Here is a 19,013-nt window from a genome sequence, read left to right as displayed (position 1 = left end):
CACCATAGACAGTGATAATAAAGATCGTTTTCACTCATGCTGTTGCTGCTGATGATCTGTAGTTTATACAGTCCAGGAGTCTGTGATGTTCATGATGATCAGAGATCCAGTCTTGATGATCCAGCTTCAGTCTGTCCTCTGAATCTCTCAGTATCTTCATTACACTGAACATCTGTACAGCTCTTACTGAGATAATCACTGATTTGAGCTATACGAGTGTGATTGAAAAACCATTTAATCTTTTCTTGTTGGTTTGTTTGAACACCAGTGTTTAGAGTGACTGAATCTCCCTCCATCACTGAGACTCTGTCTGTATCAACACCAGACACACCTGAAAAAGAAATGAATAGTTAATTAGAAATCACTTAAAAAAGTAGGTCATGTACATAAACAGTGAAAATGTTTGAATTTGATTCCATTTATGCTTGATTATGTGATATTGCTTCATATATTTGTCACAAATCACAAGGATTTCAGTTTCAACGATAAACACAGCATGACTATGACTAGGCCTACAGTATAAACAACAAAGGGTCATTGATATTCAGAGGGAACTGTAAGTGCAGGAACAAAAGGTATTTTAAAACCATATTTGATATGGTAAAAAAAAAAAAAAACATGATATGATAAAATAAACAACGAAAACCAACAGTCGCTGCACAAAACTAATGAGAATTTCCATTGTGCAACAGAGATAGTGTGTAAAAAAAAAAATTCTGAATGCAATTTCTTCATCTGTTTGCCTTGTATTGTTTTGACCTATGCTGTATAGCTGTGTTTTGGTTAGAGACCCCCTTTTAACTCCGAAAATTTAATTCAGCTTCTTGACTGTGTTTACGTGAGCACCAAGCCCGGAAGTTTGACTTGTTTTGTTACCGTTAGGCGCGCCGCGCGCACCCAAGCTCTCGCGGGCTTTGTTTATTTTGAAATGCGCGCACAGACAGCCGCTCGAGAAAGAGCTATTTATCTTATTCGCAGGTTTAATACACTGTTAATAAACTCTTTTTCATATCAAGCGAAGTCATATTCATCTCGAAGTCACGTAACATGATTTGACGATTTGGACGTTACGTTTGTTCTTTATGAAATCTAGTCACATTCGCCATTATCTTTCACCAGAAATAAAACAGTCTACATGACTTACCAAGCTGGAAAACACACACTGGGACGAAAATAAAAAGATTCATCACAGTTTCTCTGAAAAACGAATGCTGTAGAAACAAAATTGTCTGTGCCGTTTCAATGTTGACAATCTCAAATGTAAACAAAAAACGATCGTGCATCGAGGGCGGAGCCTGTAATAGGAAGTGAAACAACTGAGAAGGCATTCGGATGATCGATCATCCGAATGCCTTCTCAGTTGTTTCAATGGTTTGCTAGCAGAAGAGAGTTTGTCTTGCACCTTTAGCAATGTGGTGAGGTTTCCTTAATATGGGTCATGGATCCAACTGCTATCTTTATAAGGAAACACCCACCATCTATATGCAAGAAAAGCCTTTGGCATGGAACTATCTTGGTGTATACAATTTTGTACTTTGTGGCCATGTCCAGGACATTGAATACCAATATTTGTCAAATTATTTTTGTGTCTTATGGACCAAATTACTACCTGTCGGTGGTAAAGACACAAAACACAAATGCAAGATGTGGTCTATTAGCCTATAAACAAGACAATAATAATGAAGTTAGCAGTCCAGCTTAGACTGATGTTTCTCATGATTATGTAGTTTGTCTATGTAACTGAGCTAATAGACCTTATTTCCTCTATGAACTGCATGTGTAATATTGTAAATATTATGTGGTTAGATTTAGGCTACCCAGTGATGAAAGCTCCTACCAAACTCAGAGGGAGGTTATTCCTTTTTAAATAGGGTCGAAACGTACACAGCTTTCATTTTTGACCTTTTCTGACCCGTTTTTTGTTTGCCAGTTTGAATGCGATAACTGAATTCAACGGACTGTATTTACATAATAGATGTTGCATTTCCTCAGCACCAGACATTAAAGTAAATTATTCTGAATAACCCACTTCAATGCAATCTAGGATTTTATAAATATTAACTTTATTCACAATAAGTCAGATGGGTGAGCATTTGAAATGTAAAAAACAAAAGCAATAATTTAAATTTTGATCATCATTATATATGGATAGAGATGGGCTCTGTCGAGGACCCCATGTTTGGAGGAAGGCCACAAGGGACAAAGGCTCTGTCCCAAATGACACTTTATGTGCTCTTAAATTTTTGTGGATGAGCGTGAGTCCACAGGAGTGCAGTGTGTCCTTTTGGTCATTTTAGGTTACAAAAGGAAGCCTGTGAGTGCCCCCTTTGTGACCAATATGCTCCCTTGATGCACACTCTTGCAGAGGTCAAACTGAAGAGAGCTCTGCAGCAGACTTCTACCTGACAGTCAAAACAGCATTATATCATGAAAGTGTGGACATGGGCTGCGCCAAAGTCCCTTTAAGACAAGTCATTTCACTCGGTGGCCATCTTTGAAACGGCTCTCGGGCATCCTGGGCATCATGCAGCTCTTTGAATGGGGAAACATAAAATTCTCCAAAACTGTTCGCCAATCTTACGATTAAATTTCATATTTGTAATCACCAATCAAATCTAAAAAAACTGTATTTTTAGGCTGGATCAAGCTAATGCGCATGCGCATGCGCAGATGTAAATGCGCGTCTCCTGTGCCTCATTTCAGAGGCGCGCGTCTGACTGTTTCTATAGAAACCAGTGCTTCTAACGGCTGCTGCAGTGACGCGATGACTTTACCAGTCGGCGATTGGCTCTTATTTAGAAGGCGGGACTTATTCCGCCATATTGCCCGTTTCACTTTCTCCCATTCAAAACAATACGAGTGACACGTCTTGTGTTATTCTATAGTCTTTGGCTGCGCTTAACTCCACTTAGAAACTTGTGAACTTTCCTAAGCAGTTTCCCTCAGGGGAATCTCTGCCGCCGTTTTGAAGTGTTTGAACTTTGTCAAGTGGATGAGAGAAGGCCATTCTTTACATAACAATGGCATTTCGGAGGCCTAAAAGAGCAAACTAAAAAAGAAGGTGACGTGCATGCATATCATGCAGTCATCGCCAACTACTGGCCTGGCAGCATAATGCATTACAATTTTGTGTAACCGTTTCTGTTTTTAGTATATCATCATCATATAAATGTACCCTCCGCCAGTAGTGGGCACTCGCGTAACATAAATGAACAAGATGAAGGGAAGTTAGCGAGGGAAGGGCATAAATAATTGAAATTAAATGCAGACTCTGAGAAGATCGCAAGGGCGTATGGTTTCATTTGGGACTAAGTATTGATTCACACATAAGATGCTCATTTGTCGCCACCTACTGGTGTAACCGTGTAACCTGCAGAAAGGGTAACAATGAATCAGTGAGCAAATCTTGCATTATTCATCACATCCTTTGTACAGCTCTTAAAAGGATCGTTCACCCAAAAATTAAAATTCTGTCATCATTTACTCAACTAGTTCCAAACCTGTATGAATCTCGTTATTCTTCTGAACACAAAGGAAGATATTTAGAAGAATGATGGTAACCAAACTGTTCTCACTCCTATTGACTACCATAGTATTTATTTTTTCTACTATGGTAGTAAATGGAGGGGCGAGATCTGTTTGGTTACAAACATTCTTCTGAATATCTTCCTTTGTGTTCAACAAAAAGAAATTCATGCTTGGAACTACTAGGGAGAGTAAATGATGACAGAATTTTCATTTTTGGTTGAATGATCCCTTTAAAAAATCATTATATTAGACATCTCTACCAAATTACAATACTATATATATATATATATATATATATATATATATATATATATATATATATATATATTTTTTTTTTTTTTTTTTTTCAGAATCGTAACTAAATGATAAAAAGCTGGACAATCAAACTGGATCTCTGACCATCACAAACATGTCACAACTGAACATGATGGAGATTATGAACTAGAATTAAGAGGAGTGGATCTGACAACAAAAACATTCAGTGTTTCTGTCTATGGTGAGTAGAGATCATTTGTCCAAATTAAGTTTAATCCACAGCATTTGTGGCAAAAAAAAAAAAAAAAAAATTCAAGTTTACGGTGATGCGCTTAGAATGGAAGTCAACAACGTCAATTTTTTAAAGATATAAAAGTAGAAATGTGAAGCTTATAATTAAAAAAATAAATGAAATAAATTGATTATGGCTGTCAAAACTAGTGTATTATTTGTTAAATTTTACCTAGGCGTTTTCGTGGTGTTGCCACCTGCTTCTCCAAGTGCAGACTCAAGGGGTGAAAACATTCGTTTCATCTTCCTATTATTCTTCAAACATTGAATAGTCTTGAAATAATTACAGATTCCAGGATTACCTTTAGTACTATTTGTTCAGGGGTAGAAGATAGACACAATGAAATAAACTTGACATGTTGAATAAAAAAATAAATAAATGGATTAAGCAATTCAACCAGACAATGAGTTTCCCGATAGTGTGTGCGAGAGAGTCCAATACACAATAACCCTTCCTCGTATGACGATGTTTGGGTGAAGATTCCAGATTGGGCCGTCTGAGCTTTCATTTTCTCAAATGCAAAGCAAAATACCCAGGGCTCGGTTTACACCCATCACCTTTTCTAGCCACTGGGGGACCATATGCAGGCTAGAGGAACTCATATTAATGTTGAAAAACCTCAAATTTTCATGCCATGGGACTTTTAAGTGTTGATGGATTCTTATGTTTACTTCATAAAGAATTCATATGCATTTCATACAACGTTAGGGTTTTAGATTAACTCCATAGAACGCATGACAGTGGTTTGACTGATGCGAGATGTTGTATAGAGGATAATGAAAATATAATGTTTATTTATTTATTGAGGATAGGAAAGAGCAATCACACCTAGGGTTGTGCGATAAATATCGTCTGCGATAATCATTGTTGTTTTAACAATGTGCGATCTGACATCAAGTAAATCTCTCGCACACACCCAGAGAATGCACGCATACATTACATTATGTAGTCTTGTAGATTAGACTAGCGATTGTACATTTAGAATGCATGCTTTCACTGCAAGATTTACTCTATATAATTTTAATGTAGTTAATAAATATCACACAAATCAAATTATTGAGCGTTCCCCCCACCCCCACTAAAATCTACTTACATGCATCACCAGCAAAATGAGTCTTACTCTGATATGTATTACTCAGTGTATTAGCTGTTTATTGATGTTACACTGTTTTAATTGCACACATGACATTGACAGAAATGACAATGACTCTGAAAGGTTAGTTACATACTAATACAAACACTAATGAATACAAGGTGTGTGCCATTGAAATATCTGGATTGAAATATCTGGAATGAAATATCTGGAATGAAATATCACTATATATATATATATATATATATATATATATATATATATATATATATATACTGTAACACTAATAGAGCTGATCTGATCTCTACACAACAGAACAGTTGTATAGCAGTGCACATAAAATAGAAAAAATGATTAAAAAAAATGAAGGTCGTCCAGGTAGTCCTCCATGGTTCCCTATTCCTTCTGGTTTATCTGTGTCACGACCGTCAGTGAGAGTGCCCGAATTAGCCACTTGAGGGCACTCCATCCTGGACTGTTTTCACCCCATTGACTACACTACCCATAACGCACTGCCGGACTCATTATCCATTTATCACATCATTACACCCAGCTGTCATGTATTTTGTAATCAGTGTCTGTCTATTTAATCTCAGTTGTTTCTGTCCTCAGTTGTGGTTTGTTGTATTTGTTACGTGCACCGTTTGTTTCTCTGGCCTTTTGTTTTGTGGACTGTTTCTGTGATTTTGACCCTTGCCTGTTCCTTGGATTACGTGTTTGGAGTTCCCTTTAATAAACATCACTGCACTTGGATCTTACCATCTTGTTCTTGTGTGCACCGTGACAGAACAAACCACCAGACAACAGATCCAGCAGCATGAGCTTCCGGATTCCTCCGCCAGCCACCACGAGGGAGCGGATGGCTCAAGTTCGGGCTTTGACGGCCCAACGTCAGGACGGCTGGGAGGTAGGATGCTTCGCCAAGGTCTTTTGGACGATGGCGGTGGGGCTGGGGTACAATGATGCAGCTTTAAAGGATTTCTTTAATTGCTGCCTTGACGATCCTCTGCCTCAATGTGAGATGGAAGGGCTACGGATTTTAGACTTCTGGAGATTTGCCGCATATCTCCGCCATCGGAGAGAATGGACCTCACCGAGTCAACCAGGCAGTCTGCATGCTCCAGCCCAGGAATCCATTTCAGAAGGCACAGGGGAGGTGGGCGCTGAGCCTCAGCTTCACTCCGGTAAAGGGAGGAGGAGGAGAAGGAAGAAGGCTTCTTCCATCCTTCAAGGCCCGGAGTCAGCTCCAGCCAGTGAGTCAGCTCCAGCCAGTGAGTCAGCTCCAGCCAGTGAGTCAGCTCCAGCCAGTGAGTCAGCTCCAGCCAGTGAGTCAGCTCCAGCCAGTGAGTCAGCTCCAGCCAGTGAGTCCGCTCCAGCCAGTGAGTCCGCTCCAGCCAGTGAGTCCGCTCCAGCCAGTGAGTCCGCTCCAGCCAGTGAGTCCGCTCCAGCCAGTGAGTCCACTCCAGAGCCCGCTTCAGTCAGTAAGTCCATTCCAGAGTCCGCTCCAGCCAGTGAGTCCACTCCAGAGCCCGCTTCAGTCAGTGAGTCCATTCCAGAGTCCGCTCCAGCCAGTGAGTCCACTCCAGAGCCCGCTCCAGCCAGTGAGTCTACTACAGAGCCCGCTCCAGCCAGTGAGTCCACTCCAGAGCCCGCTCCAGCCAGTGAGTCCACTCCAGCCAGTGAGTCCACTCCAGAGCCCGCTTCAGTCAGTGAGTCCATTCCAGAGTCCGCTCCAGCCAGTGAGTCCACTCCAGAGCCCGCTCCAGTCAGTGAGTCCACTACAGAGTCCGCTCCAGTCAGTGAGTCTACTACAGAGCCCGCTCCAGCCAGTGAGTCTACTACAGAGCCCGCTCCAGCCAGTGAGTCTACTACAGAGCCCGCTCCAGCCAGTGAGTCTACTACAGAGCCCGCTCCAGCCAGTGAGTCCACTCCAGAGCCCGCTTCAGTCAGTAAGTCCATTCCAGAGTCCGCTCCAGCCAGTGAGTCCACTCCAGAGCCCGCTTCAGTCAGTGAGTCCATTCCAGAGTCCGCTCCAGCCAGTGAGTCCACTCCAGAGCCCGCTCCAGCCAGTGAGTCTACTACAGAGCCCGCTCCAGCCAGTGAGTCCACTCCAGAGCCCGCTCCAGCCAGTGAGTCCACTCCAGCCAGTGAGTCCACTCCAGAGCCCGCTTCAGTCAGTGAGTCCATTCCAGAGTCCGCTCCAGCCAGTGAGTCCACTCCAGAGCCCGCTCCAGTCAGTGAGTCCACTACAGAGTCCGCTCCAGTCAGTGAGTCTACTACAGAGCCCGCTCCAGCCAGTGAGTCTACTACAGAGCCCGCTCCAGCCAGTGAGTCTACTACAGAGCCCGCTCCAGCCAGTGAGTCTACTACAGAGCCCGCTCCAGCCAGTGAGTCTACTACAGAGCCCGCTCCAGCCAGTGAGCCCGCTCCAGCCAGTGAGCCCGCTCCAGCCAGTGAGCCCGCTCCAGCCAGTGAGCCCGCTCCAGCCAGTGAGCCCGCTCCAGCCAGTGAGTCCGCTCCAGTACGGCATGCTCTCCCTATCAGTCCGGTGATAGCCAAGAGGGCTGTCCTCACGTTCTATGTTTTGGCGGTCTTGCGTGCCTGGAGGATGCTCTCAGAACAGCCTCAGCCTGAGCCCGCTGCCGTCCCAGAGCAGCCCCAGTCTGAGCACGCTGCCGTCCCAGAGCAGCCCCAGTCTGAGCACGCTGCCGTCCCAGAGCAGCCCCAGTCTGAGCACGCTGCCGTCCCAGAGCAGCCCCAGTCTGAGCACGCTGCCGTCCCAGAGCAGCCCCAGTCTGAGCACGCTGCCGTCCCAGAGCAGCCCCAGTCTGAGCACGCTGCCGTCCAAGAGCAGCCCCAGCCTGAGCCAGCTGCCGTCCCAGAGCAGCCCCAGTCTGAGCACGCTGCCGTCCAAGAGCAGCCCCAGCCTGAGCCAGCTGCCGTCCCAGAGCAGCCCCAGTCTGAACACGTTGCCGTCCCTGAGCAGTTCCAGTCTGAGCCCGCTGCTGTCCCTGAGTCCTCCGCTCTCCCTGATACGGCCACGGAGACCGTTACCGAGCTGCCCGCTCTCCCTGATATGGCCATGAAGCACCCTTGGCCTACTGCCCTGCCGCCGTCCAAGCCTTCTGCCCTGCCACCGCCCAGATCTTCTGTCCTGCCGCCATCATCCAAGCCTTCTGCCCTGCCGCCGCCGCCCAGGCTTTCTGCCCTGCCGCCACTGCCCAGGCCGTCTGAACCGTTGGAACCAGCCTGGTCAGTTCCTCCGGCACCACCCTGGCAATCAGCCAGGATTCCAGACCCGCTGGAACCAGCCTGGTCAGTTCCTCCAGCGCCACCCTGGCAATCAGCCAGGACTCCAGAACCACTGGAACCAGCCTGGTCAGTTCCTCCAGCACCGCCCTGGCTATCAGTTGGGCACCCTGGATCTGGCCCACCATCCCTCCCCCTGATCCTCCTCCTGTCCACCTCCCTCCTGAGTTTGTGTTTTTCGTTTTTGTTTTGTCTGGTGGAGCGTCTGGTAGCCGCTCCTTTGAGGGGGGGTAATGTCACGACCGTCAGTGAGAGTGCCCGAATTAGCCACTTGAGGGCACTCCATCCTGGACTGTTTTCACCCCATTGACTACACTACCCATAACGCACTGCCGGACTCATTATCCATTTATCACATCATTACACCCAGCTGTCATGTATTTTGTAATCAGTGTCTGTCTATTTAATCTCAGTTGTTTCTGTCCTCAGTTGTGGTTTGTTGTATTTGTTACGTGCACCGTTTGTTTCTCTGGCCTTTTGTTTTGTGGACTGTTTCTGTGATTTTGACCCTTGCCTGTTCCTTGGATTACGTGTTTGGAGTTCCCTTTAATAAACATCACTGCACTTGGATCTTACCATCTTGTTCTTGTGTGCACCGTGACAATCTGTGAGACAAAATGACAATGACAAAGTTTGTAACATTAGTTCAATTAGATACAACCATTTTTTTTTTTTTTTACAATTTAAAAAAAAGAACAGTTTTGCAAAGGAAATCTTCAGATTATATGCACCTTTGACATCAAGCTCTAAGTAAATTTCATTTTGAAATGGCCCTGTGAAGATGCAGGTGTACTTCCTGGCATCGTTTTTTTTAAGCCAGTTGAGTTTGATGGTGAAGTTACCCTCCTTTTGAGCATTGGGTAATATTTCAGTTCTGGCCTTGTACTCTGGAGCTTGACCTTGACATGTTCTGTCGCCCCCAATTATGTCACACACAGTCTTGCCTTCAATGTCTCTCACATGTAGGTTGAATTTTTTTATATTGTCCTTAATCTCACTTTCAGGGATAGAACAAGTAAAGACAGCAGAGCCTCCAACAAAACCTTCAACTCTGACCACAGAAGAAGAGCAGGAACCTAAAAAAGAGCAAACACACCATTTATGATTCTGCATGTGACGTGAAGTTTCATTTAAAATGTTTAAAATCTCACCTGTGATATATAGCAGAAACACAGAGATGATGTACAAACTGTAGAAAGAGAAGATAAACATATTTTATCAGTTTGCTAACCTATAATAGCCCTCTAAAATTTAGCCCTCAAATTCTATTCAATATTTACAGTTATTACAATGGACGAGGGTCTACCTCGACACTGTGCTTCATGTTCTTCCTGTCATTCAATAACATTCTTCAATGACATTCTAAACTGTATTTTGATCAAAATTTGAGCACATTATTTTCAATTACAACACTAAATGTTGATCAACAGGACACTTTGAGTTGTCTAGCATTAGTTAGTGAATAAAGCATGTGGACCAACATGGAACCCAAAATAGGTTTTTATTTATCTATTTTTTTAAGTAAAATATACAGAAATTTCAGATAATCATTTTGTTTGTTTGTTTGTTACACATAACAGTATATACTAGAAAAAAGAGCAAAAGGTAACAATTGTTTTGATCCACACATAATTAGGCCATTCCCTCTCTAACATGATAAAGCTAAACCGAAAAACCAAACTACATTCAAGTCTCCTAATCAGTAAATTATCTAAAAACTGTTAGACCAATTCATGCCCATGGATATTAATATCATATTTCTGTTAGCTTCCATGCTACAGTAAGAATGACCACAATTTTCTCAAAATTTGCTGAAACATACCTGTGTCCCATAGTAATTCGTTTTTTCAAAGCAACCACAAAACTTAAAATGTGCCAATTTAATTATTTTTAAAAAATGAAACAGCAACTAAGTTATCGATATCCACGGTGTCCACGTTGCGGAGCACAGACAAAATGGCATACTCGTGCTCTTACTCATGCGCATGTGTATGACGTGTGTGACGTGCATGACGTTTTTCCGGTATCTGGTTTGGCCAACAAGAATTATAATATAAGAAATTATAATTTATATATATATATATATATATATATATATATATATATATATATATATATATATATATAATGTACTTTTTGAATCCCACAAGGCATGTGATCCAAAAAGGTCACTTATTTTTTTCATACTACTATCAAATATTTTTGATATATTAATAATTATTCAATATTGTTATAGAATCGACTAATCAAAAGTTCTAGAATGTAGAACTTATCAACATCACTTCTCATAGAATCCACCCACCAGGTCTGCCTAGTTAGTTTTTCATGTCTATCGTTATGTGACAGGTAATATATTACTGAATAAGACTGAGCAAATAGAATAAGGCAAAACTAAAATATTGCTAAATGGTTTACAAACCTTTGATGAACCTTTGGTGAAGATGAAATAAATCCTTCTTGATTCTTGAATTGAATTTGAAGTGGAAATATTGTTTGTTTTATGGTAAGTATAGGCTGAATTTTATAATCTGTTTCATGTAGACCTTTTCCTCTGGTGAAATCTTGTCTTGAAATACCACATTCTTTCCTTTTGTCATCTTTCAGTTTTAAAGAAAGCATAACAGGAATGCTGTTTTGTAAGATTCTATTTTGGGAGCATCAAGACTTGTTCTTCAAGTTCCTCAAAGTGACCTGCAAATAATAAAGAGAAAATTAAAGATAAATAAAATAAAAATTAAAGAATTCAAATTACTTATACACACAGTAACTTACATAGATAGTTTTTTTTTTTTTTTTAAATTCAGTTTCAAAATGTTTATTACACAGATATAAACACAGATGGCAGCAACAGAAATACAGAAAGAATGTTAAATGACTTGCTGTTTTCTGCCAACAAAAATAAAACCCCAAAAAATAAATAATAAAAAAACTCCAATAACACTGCAAGATATAGCTCACCTTAAGGTAATTAACTTTGTGTGTGTATGTGTCCTGCCTCTTTGTCGTTCACCTTTTATTCTTGTGTTTAGTTTGGACAGACTACACAGTGGATGAGGAAACATACAAATCTTATCTAGTTGGGAGGAGCATAATCGACGTGTGAAATATCAAGTCATTTCTACATAAGTATCTACAGTACACTTGATTTTAAAAATGCCAATTTATTGGATTTTTTATGATATGTTATGTTGAAAATATGATCTAAATGTAAGGCAGAAAAAGAAAAAAATATTAGCCCTGACTGTTTAAATCAGTTTGTGGAATACAGAAGATCTTCAAAGCAATACGGATACTCAAAGTCTTGCCTAAGTCCTGGACAACACAAGTGAGTCAAAGCTTGAAATCCAATTGTAGTTCAGTCCCCAAACATGACAATAAATGTAAAGTTGTAAAATGTGAAAGATATAGAAAAAAGAAAACAGAGAAATGCTAAACAGATGAATGCAAAACAGTGAAATGCAAAACTGGGAAAGGCAAAACTAAAAAATGTCAGAGAACAATGGACATGACGCCATGCACTTTGCAATGACCATTCTAGTCACGCATTAAACAGAAAGTTTAAAGTGTCCATCCACACCGAAAGTGAACATTTCTCACAACATAATAATAGACAATCATAACATATTTGATGTTTAATAAGTATTGGAGTGGGATTTTAGACCTACTGGTGGACACATTTGAAACAGTGCAACATAAAATCTACATAATATCATACAGAAAATTATTTTGCTGGTATTATATATTTACCTTTGTGGATTCACACATGAATAACAGCAGCCTTAACTACTGTCACAGTCTCCGTCTGTCCTGGCTTCCAAAGACTTCGGCTGCGTCCTAAAACTGGAAAATGCTGCCTTCTGAGGACACATTTCAAGATAGGAAGGCATCAAGGCACGTCCAAATCCAATGTTAGCTTCACTTCCTGTCTCATGAGATACCTTCATCTGATCGATTTTTGAAGGAAGCATAGATGTATCCTTCGCTCCCTTTGATATCCCACAATCCTGTGCTTTCCATTCTGTGACAGCTGAGCTAGAAAAATAAAGATGGCGTCCGAAAGTTGCGTTTGCTGCTCAGTTTGTGTATAAATGTACGATTTTGACCAACATATTTCAATTTTGATATAATTTCTATCGAGAAATTAAACTGTTACGCTGCCTCAGAAGTCTGTCCGAAATCCGTTTCGTGAGGTGCCTTCATGCACAAACGCTGCCGTACAAGTTGTTCTCTTATAAGACAGCGAGGCAGCAAGACAGCTACCTAGGTTTTCGGACGCAGCCTCTATTTCCCATCATCTTCCCTGGCCCACACCTGCACACACTTCCTCATCACCTCTCCTGATCTGCCAACCACACGTACCTGCTTCCCATCAGCACACAATCACCAGTAAGAACACATCAACGACACTGGACAACTGAATGAGGTGAGTGGCGTGCTTGGTGATTGTGGTTGATGGTTTCTCTAGATAAGACCCTTATTCCTCGTCTGGGATTGTGTAGAATGCTTTGAAGCTTCAATGAATCTGTAATTTTGACCTTCAACCATTTGGAGGCCATTGAAATCCACTATATGGAGAAAAATCAGATTATACACAATATAGAAACTATAAAGACACTTGGAACATATCCTAATTCATACAAACACTGTAATACAAAGACACTTAATGTCTTTATAAATAACAAGCAGAGTATGCAAAGTTTGATTACAGCAACTACTCAAGTTTTAACTATTTGAATGGTAAAATAAGCTTAATGTAAAGTAAATGGTCATATTTTGGTTTAAAGTAGTAGCAGTTTTGAAAAAATCAGATGTCATAGTTTATCAGTGATTCGCAATACAGAACACCTTTTAGATGTTTATCTGTGACTCTTTGACCTTTTTTGATGGATTCATTTAGTTTCAGACTGTTAGAGGGCATCAATTGTGAGATTCATGCAGGAAGTTTTCACCGACATGCACAAGCTGTTTGTCCACCTAAGAGATCACACTATCTTTCTGAGGAAATCAGACCACAGCAGGTTTCAGTTTGACTCTGTTGAGATGTTAGTGTCACACTTTAGTAAGACCAGAAACAAGAGATGGGAGATGATTTAACCTGTTTTATCATTTGCTAAATGATTGTAAACCATTTTAAAAGTCATACCCTCGGTTTCACAGACAAGGCTTAATCTAGTGTAAAATGCATGTTTGAGCTGTTTTAACTGAAAGAAACTTGTACTGATATATCTTAAAATAAGTCAGTGCCATTGTTTTGTCTCAAGATGCACACCAGTAATGTTTTTTCTAGGGTGTGTTTATTAAAGCTACTTAAATGTACTTAAACAGTTTATTGTCCAGCATCAGTGTGTCTGATCTCAGCATCAGTCTCTCTCTACCTCTGGAGGTGGAATATCAGGATAAAAACACCTACAGCTGTGTGCTGAACAATCCCATCAGCAACCAGACTCAACATCTGGACATCACTCACCTCTGTCACACATGTGCAGGTACCACAGTGTAGATAATAGCATTTTTGTACACATTCACTTACATTAATGACTGTCTCTCCTTTCCTCTCCTTCAGCTCCTCCATTCTCTCTGATAGTGTTGATCTCTACTGGATCTCTGTTGATTTTAGTCGCAGTTGGGATCTTCTGCATCTGCAGGAAATATAGAAAAACTGATCAAGAAGGCAAGTGTTTCCTACTGGAAATAGTATGTGTAATTTAATTTAAATTTTGTTTTAATGCATGTTTTTTTTTTTTGTTGTTTTTTGCTCTAGTTGTTGATGTTGATGATGCAACAGTTCAGACTCATGATGAAGAGATCATTTACGCTGATCCGACATTCTACAAAAGAAACACACAAAAAATGGTGAGTTACTGTATTTTATATGACGATATGATAAACACATAATCCTTGATGGAGTCAGATAACCATATAACTGTGCATAGTTGATAGCAAAATAAATAGACTTTTAACATGGAAGAGGAAACACATCTGAAATCTTTTGTTGTTTGTGTGACACTCCAGCTGTATAGTATTTGGGGTGATTTCATTGATTTCAGTGTTTGTTTTAGCCCAAATCACACTTTTGCTGTTGTGGGATAATTTGTATGCAATTAGAAAATGTAACTGTCTTTTTGTATCTTTTGTGTTGATCTTTACAGATGGCTAAAGAGGAGAATCACACTGTTTATGCGCCTGTCTGCTTATGAAGATGAAACTTTAATCTTAAAGTCCCTTTCACTACACATTTGGATTCAGTATGTGATTTCTGATCTTTAGAAGTTGTGGAGAAGTTTTGAGATTGTTGAGATTGTATAAAAACTGATATAAAAACTACACTTTATAACGTACCCACTAAAAATGCTAGCTCAGTTTGAGAGTCTGAGTGAAACCTGTTGTGATCTTGTTACCTTAAATACATGTGATTTGATCTGAAACAAACAGCATGTGCATATGAGTGTCTATTATTGAACATTTGTGGTTGACGTGCATGTTAGAGGTGTGAATAGCGTGTGGTTGAAGGACATTTTTCATTCCTAGCTGCTAATGTGAAACTCACCATTTCACAAGTTCACATATCTATACAATTAAATAGAGTAAAGTTATGCGTATTTGACATGCTGTCTGGGGGGAATTTTGACCCAAACCCAGAGTACTCCCCCTGGTGTGGTAAAAGTAGATAGAACTCAAAGTGAGAAGATGGGGTGGAGGAGGGATGCTGATAATCTCTCAGGCCCCGTTTACACATACATGGTTATTTTGAAAAACGGAGACATTTCCCTTCGTTTGCGCCCTTCGTTTACACGCAAACGAAGAATTCGCCTCTGAAAACGAGTCTTTCTAAAAACTCTGGCCAGAGTGGAGATTTTGAAAATCTTCGTTTGCACGTTTGCATGTAAACTGAGACAAACGGGTGTTTAGGCAGCCAACGTCACAGTATGCGCCAGAGCTCGCACCTATGTTTACATGTGATCATGGAAGCGTTTAGAGTAGCAGTCGCATTTATGTTGGTGCAAACTCTTCTCGTGTGTTTACATTTGCAAATACAGCTGCTCCATTATGTCGAAGAGCAGAGACGAATGAGTGCTCGGAGATCAGCAATTTTGCAACAACTTCGAATCACTTCAAGAGGAATTCGGGATTCTTATTGGCTTACGTGGGCTTGAGCTGCTCGTTACACTCTTGACGTCATATATACACGGGTACGTGTAAATGAACACTTTTCTGAAAACTGACGTGTGCACGATGTTATTTTTGAAACCGGAGAGGTTGAAATGTCCGTTTATGAAAATAGCCGCCCACGTGTAAACGTAGCCTCACAGAAGAACAGAGGTCTTGTGGATTTTTACCTCTTGACATTGGTTGAGTTGATTAATTGAATGCTCTCCACCTGTGCTTAATCAGGTTAATTATCTGAACCTGCCAACTCCAACCGTTGATGTCTGTCAGTCAAATAATGCTAGTGGATGGGAACTTCTACTATAAGAGTAAATAAAACTTGCTTAGACAAGTCCAAATTAAACCCTGCGTCTCGTGACGACACATTGATGTCCTAAGACACGAAACGATCGGTTTGTGTGAGAAACCGAACAGTATTTATATCATTTTTTTACCTCTAATACACCACTATGTCCAACGGCATTCATCACTCGATTCGTTTGGTCTGATCGCGCTCTGACAACGGCAGTGATGTCTCGCTCTCATTGAAGTATATGCGCGAGACATCACTGCCGTTGTCAGAGCGCGATCAGAGACATAAATGTGTCGTCACGAGCCGCAGGGTTTAATTTGGATTTGTCTGTCGTGTTTTATTTACTCTTATAGTCCATGTTCCCGCTGACTTGCATTATACCACTGACAGACGGCAGCGGTTGGAGTTAAAAATCATCATTTGTGTTCTACTGAAGAAACAAAGACACCTACATCTTGGATTGGCTGGGGGTAAGCAGATAAACATCAAATTTTCATTTTTGGGTGAACTATCCCTTTAATATTCAAGTACACACTTGCTCGCCTCACTTTTGTAGCCTGCTCACCCTTACGAAAAATATGTTTATTCAACTGTGCTGTTAATATACTTATTTTGAAACTAAAAAGTTAAGTATACTTTGTCTACTTTTTATACTTCTCTGAAATATACTTGATGTACTTCTCAGAAATAAACTTAAAATGACATTTAAGTGTACTTGACTTATACTGACAGAAAAAGTCTTAAAGGATTAGTTCACTTTCAAATGAAAATTAGCCTAAGCTTTACTCACCCTCAAGCCATCCTAGGTGTATATGAATTTCTTCTTTCTGATGAACACAATTGGAGATATTTTAATGAATAACCTGATGCATCCAAGCTTTATAATGGCAGTAAACAGGACCAAATGCTCAAAAAAGTGCTTCCATCCACATCCATCCATCATAAACGTACTCCACACGGCTCCGGGGGGTTAATAAAGGCCTTCTGAAGTGAAGCAATGCGTTTGTGTAAAAAAAAAAAAAATCCATATTTAACAAGTTATAAAGTAAAATATCTAGCTTCCGCCAAACCACCTTCCATATTCAATGTACAAAGAAAGTGTAAATCTCTTGCAGTTCAAAAAGGTTACGCTATGTCCTGCGCCTTTCCTATTCAAATTATTAAAAACGTTAACTGATGCAACAACAGTTTACACTTTCTTTGTAAGTTGAATACAGAAGGCGGTCTGCCATTATAAAACTCGGATGTGTCAGGATATTTATTAATATATCTCTGACAGAAAGAAGAAAGTTATATACACCTAGGATGGCTTGAGGGTGAGTAAAGCTTGGGTTAATTTTCATTTGAAAGTGAACTAATCCTTTAAGTATTTGGCCTATACTTGTACTCCAGCAATCCATGTTTTCATTCCTTTTGTTTTACATTTCCCATTGAAAATTCTTATTTTAGTCAAACTTCCAAGACTACAAGTACAGTATCCACACCGATGTGGTGAAAATATTAGATTCATCTAATCATCATCTTCATTCATCAACATTCATTATCATTTCTCATATCTATTGACCACCATCATTGGTTCTTGCAGAAACTCAGACGTGATGCGTTACACAAAATGAGAATGAATCTTGTTGGTTCTTGAGCTCAAACGTGATGCATATTGCGTAACACATGGGAATGAACCTCACTAGTTCTTGAGGAAGCTCAAATGTGATGCGTAACACACAAGAATAAATCTCATTGGTTCTCACATGTCAAGCAAGCATGCTTGAGCTTCCCAGATCTGATTGTGTTTATATGTTAATAAAATTCAATCTGTTATAGCTATAAAGTCTCTTCAGAAAATTTGGTCTAAACTGTTCATTCATATGGATTATTTTTACAATTGCCTCATTAACTTTATGCATCAAAGTGGTAGTTGTGTGGACTGTTAATGGATGGACAGTAATCTCTCAGATTTAATTCTTCATTTGTGTTTCATATATGAGGGAATGTATTATGGATTTAGAACAACTTGAGGAAATGATGACAGAATTTTCATTAACTATATGGAAAAACCAACATGGACCTGTATTGCCCTTCAAAATGTATTTTTCAAACAAACTTTTACTCCCTAGGGAGTAAAATGCATTGATTGAGAGACAGGTGGCGTTTGAAGGGAATAGTCTGTGTACAATCACTAGGGGGCGCTCAAAGAATTCTGTCAGATTTATTAAGGAAATGCATTGTTGTTATTTGATGTTTAAATGAGAATTAAACAGAAATATAAGAACAATTAAGTGTGTTAATATGAACAATATTACAAACAGTAGGCTACAGTGGAATAATTCTTCAAAAATAGAAGAAAAATGTAAATATTAACAGAACAACCTGCTCCTATTACAAAATAAAACTGTAATTTTTCAAAACGGTTACATTTTAAAACCAATAAATCTAACAGCCCTTCTCTTCTGAATTCGCAAAGACATGCCAAACTAAGCTCTGTTTTGTTTGGTGCAAAAGAGAAATTGCCACATTATGAATCAAAGTTTTCCACAAGAAATACCAATATATGGAAAGTGCATCAGTGCATACATACAAACACAAGACATTATGTTAACAAACATGACTAAAATAATGCAATAAACATGCATTTAACAACATAGGATGTTCCATAAAACCATAATGTGCTTAACTGGTAAGAAAAAGTATACAGGGAATTCTGGGAATGTCACTTCATGGTTTTTCACTGTACATTACACTGCGTTCCAAATTATTATGCAATTGACATATCAGTAAGATTTCAGTACAATAAACATTCAGGTTTTAGTTTTTCTAAGAAAATGTTTGTTTGTTTATTTATCCATGTCTTTTTAGATAACTGGTATCAATCTCAGACAAAATAATTTGCCAGGTCTATGGAAACCCTACTTAGAGGTTGTTCCACATTATTAAGCAAATCACAGTTCTCATGCAATATGGGAGGAAGAAAAATCTGTCTGAAGATGAAAAGCATGAAATGGTCCAATGTTAATGTTTCTCTTTGTGAGGTTTGGTTTGGAGTGGCTGAAATGCATCTTTACGCACAACTGCCAGCCTGC

General features: G+C 40.0%; 2 protein-coding genes across 6 annotated transcripts in view; both read right to left on the bottom strand.

Annotated features, from left to right (window-relative positions):
* The window catches only part of LOC125273085, a 39,265-nt gene that overhangs the window by 14,608 nt on the left and 5,644 nt on the right, over positions 1-19,013 (bottom strand). Inside the window, exons 5-10 of the mRNA XM_048198354.1 lie at positions 14,292-14,305; positions 14,017-14,116; positions 9,209-9,553; positions 9,054-9,082; positions 1,145-1,316; positions 200-331 (exon numbers count right to left, since the gene is read on the bottom strand). Of these exons, the coding sequence (XP_048054311.1) occupies positions 200-331; positions 1,145-1,316; positions 9,054-9,082; positions 9,209-9,553; positions 14,017-14,116; positions 14,292-14,305 (792 nt within the window). The remainder of the gene's footprint in view (positions 1-199; positions 332-1,144; positions 1,317-9,053; positions 9,083-9,208; positions 9,554-14,016; positions 14,117-14,291; positions 14,306-19,013) is intronic.
* On the bottom strand, positions 5,203-14,198 carry LOC125271627. Of its 5 annotated transcripts, XM_048195746.1 has the most exons (7): positions 14,008-14,198; positions 12,225-12,334; positions 11,436-11,550; positions 10,897-11,168; positions 9,629-9,666; positions 9,209-9,553; positions 8,626-9,082 (listed from the first exon to the last, which is right to left on the bottom strand). In XM_048195746.1, exons 4-7 carry the CDS (start codon positions 11,094-11,096, stop codon positions 9,024-9,026), a joined length of 642 nt encoding a protein of 213 aa, XP_048051703.1. In that variant the 5' UTR covers positions 11,097-11,168; positions 11,436-11,550; positions 12,225-12,334; positions 14,008-14,198; the 3' UTR covers positions 8,626-9,023. The 5 variants fall into 5 exon arrangements, with proteins under 5 accessions (XP_048051700.1, XP_048051701.1, XP_048051702.1 ...); XM_048195743.1 differs by lacking the exons at positions 8,626-9,082; positions 11,436-11,550 and adding an exon at positions 5,203-5,582; XM_048195744.1 differs by lacking the exons at positions 8,626-9,082; positions 14,008-14,198 and adding an exon at positions 5,203-5,582 and having other exon boundaries at positions 12,225-12,437.

The sequence above is a fragment of the Megalobrama amblycephala genome, linkage group LG7 (assembly GCF_018812025.1).
Source record: "Megalobrama amblycephala isolate DHTTF-2021 linkage group LG7, ASM1881202v1, whole genome shotgun sequence".
NCBI classification, from domain to species: Eukaryota; Metazoa; Chordata; class Actinopteri; order Cypriniformes; family Xenocyprididae; genus Megalobrama; species Megalobrama amblycephala.
Note: the sequence above shows the minus strand (reverse complement) of the source record. Positions and strands in the feature narration are given on the sequence as shown.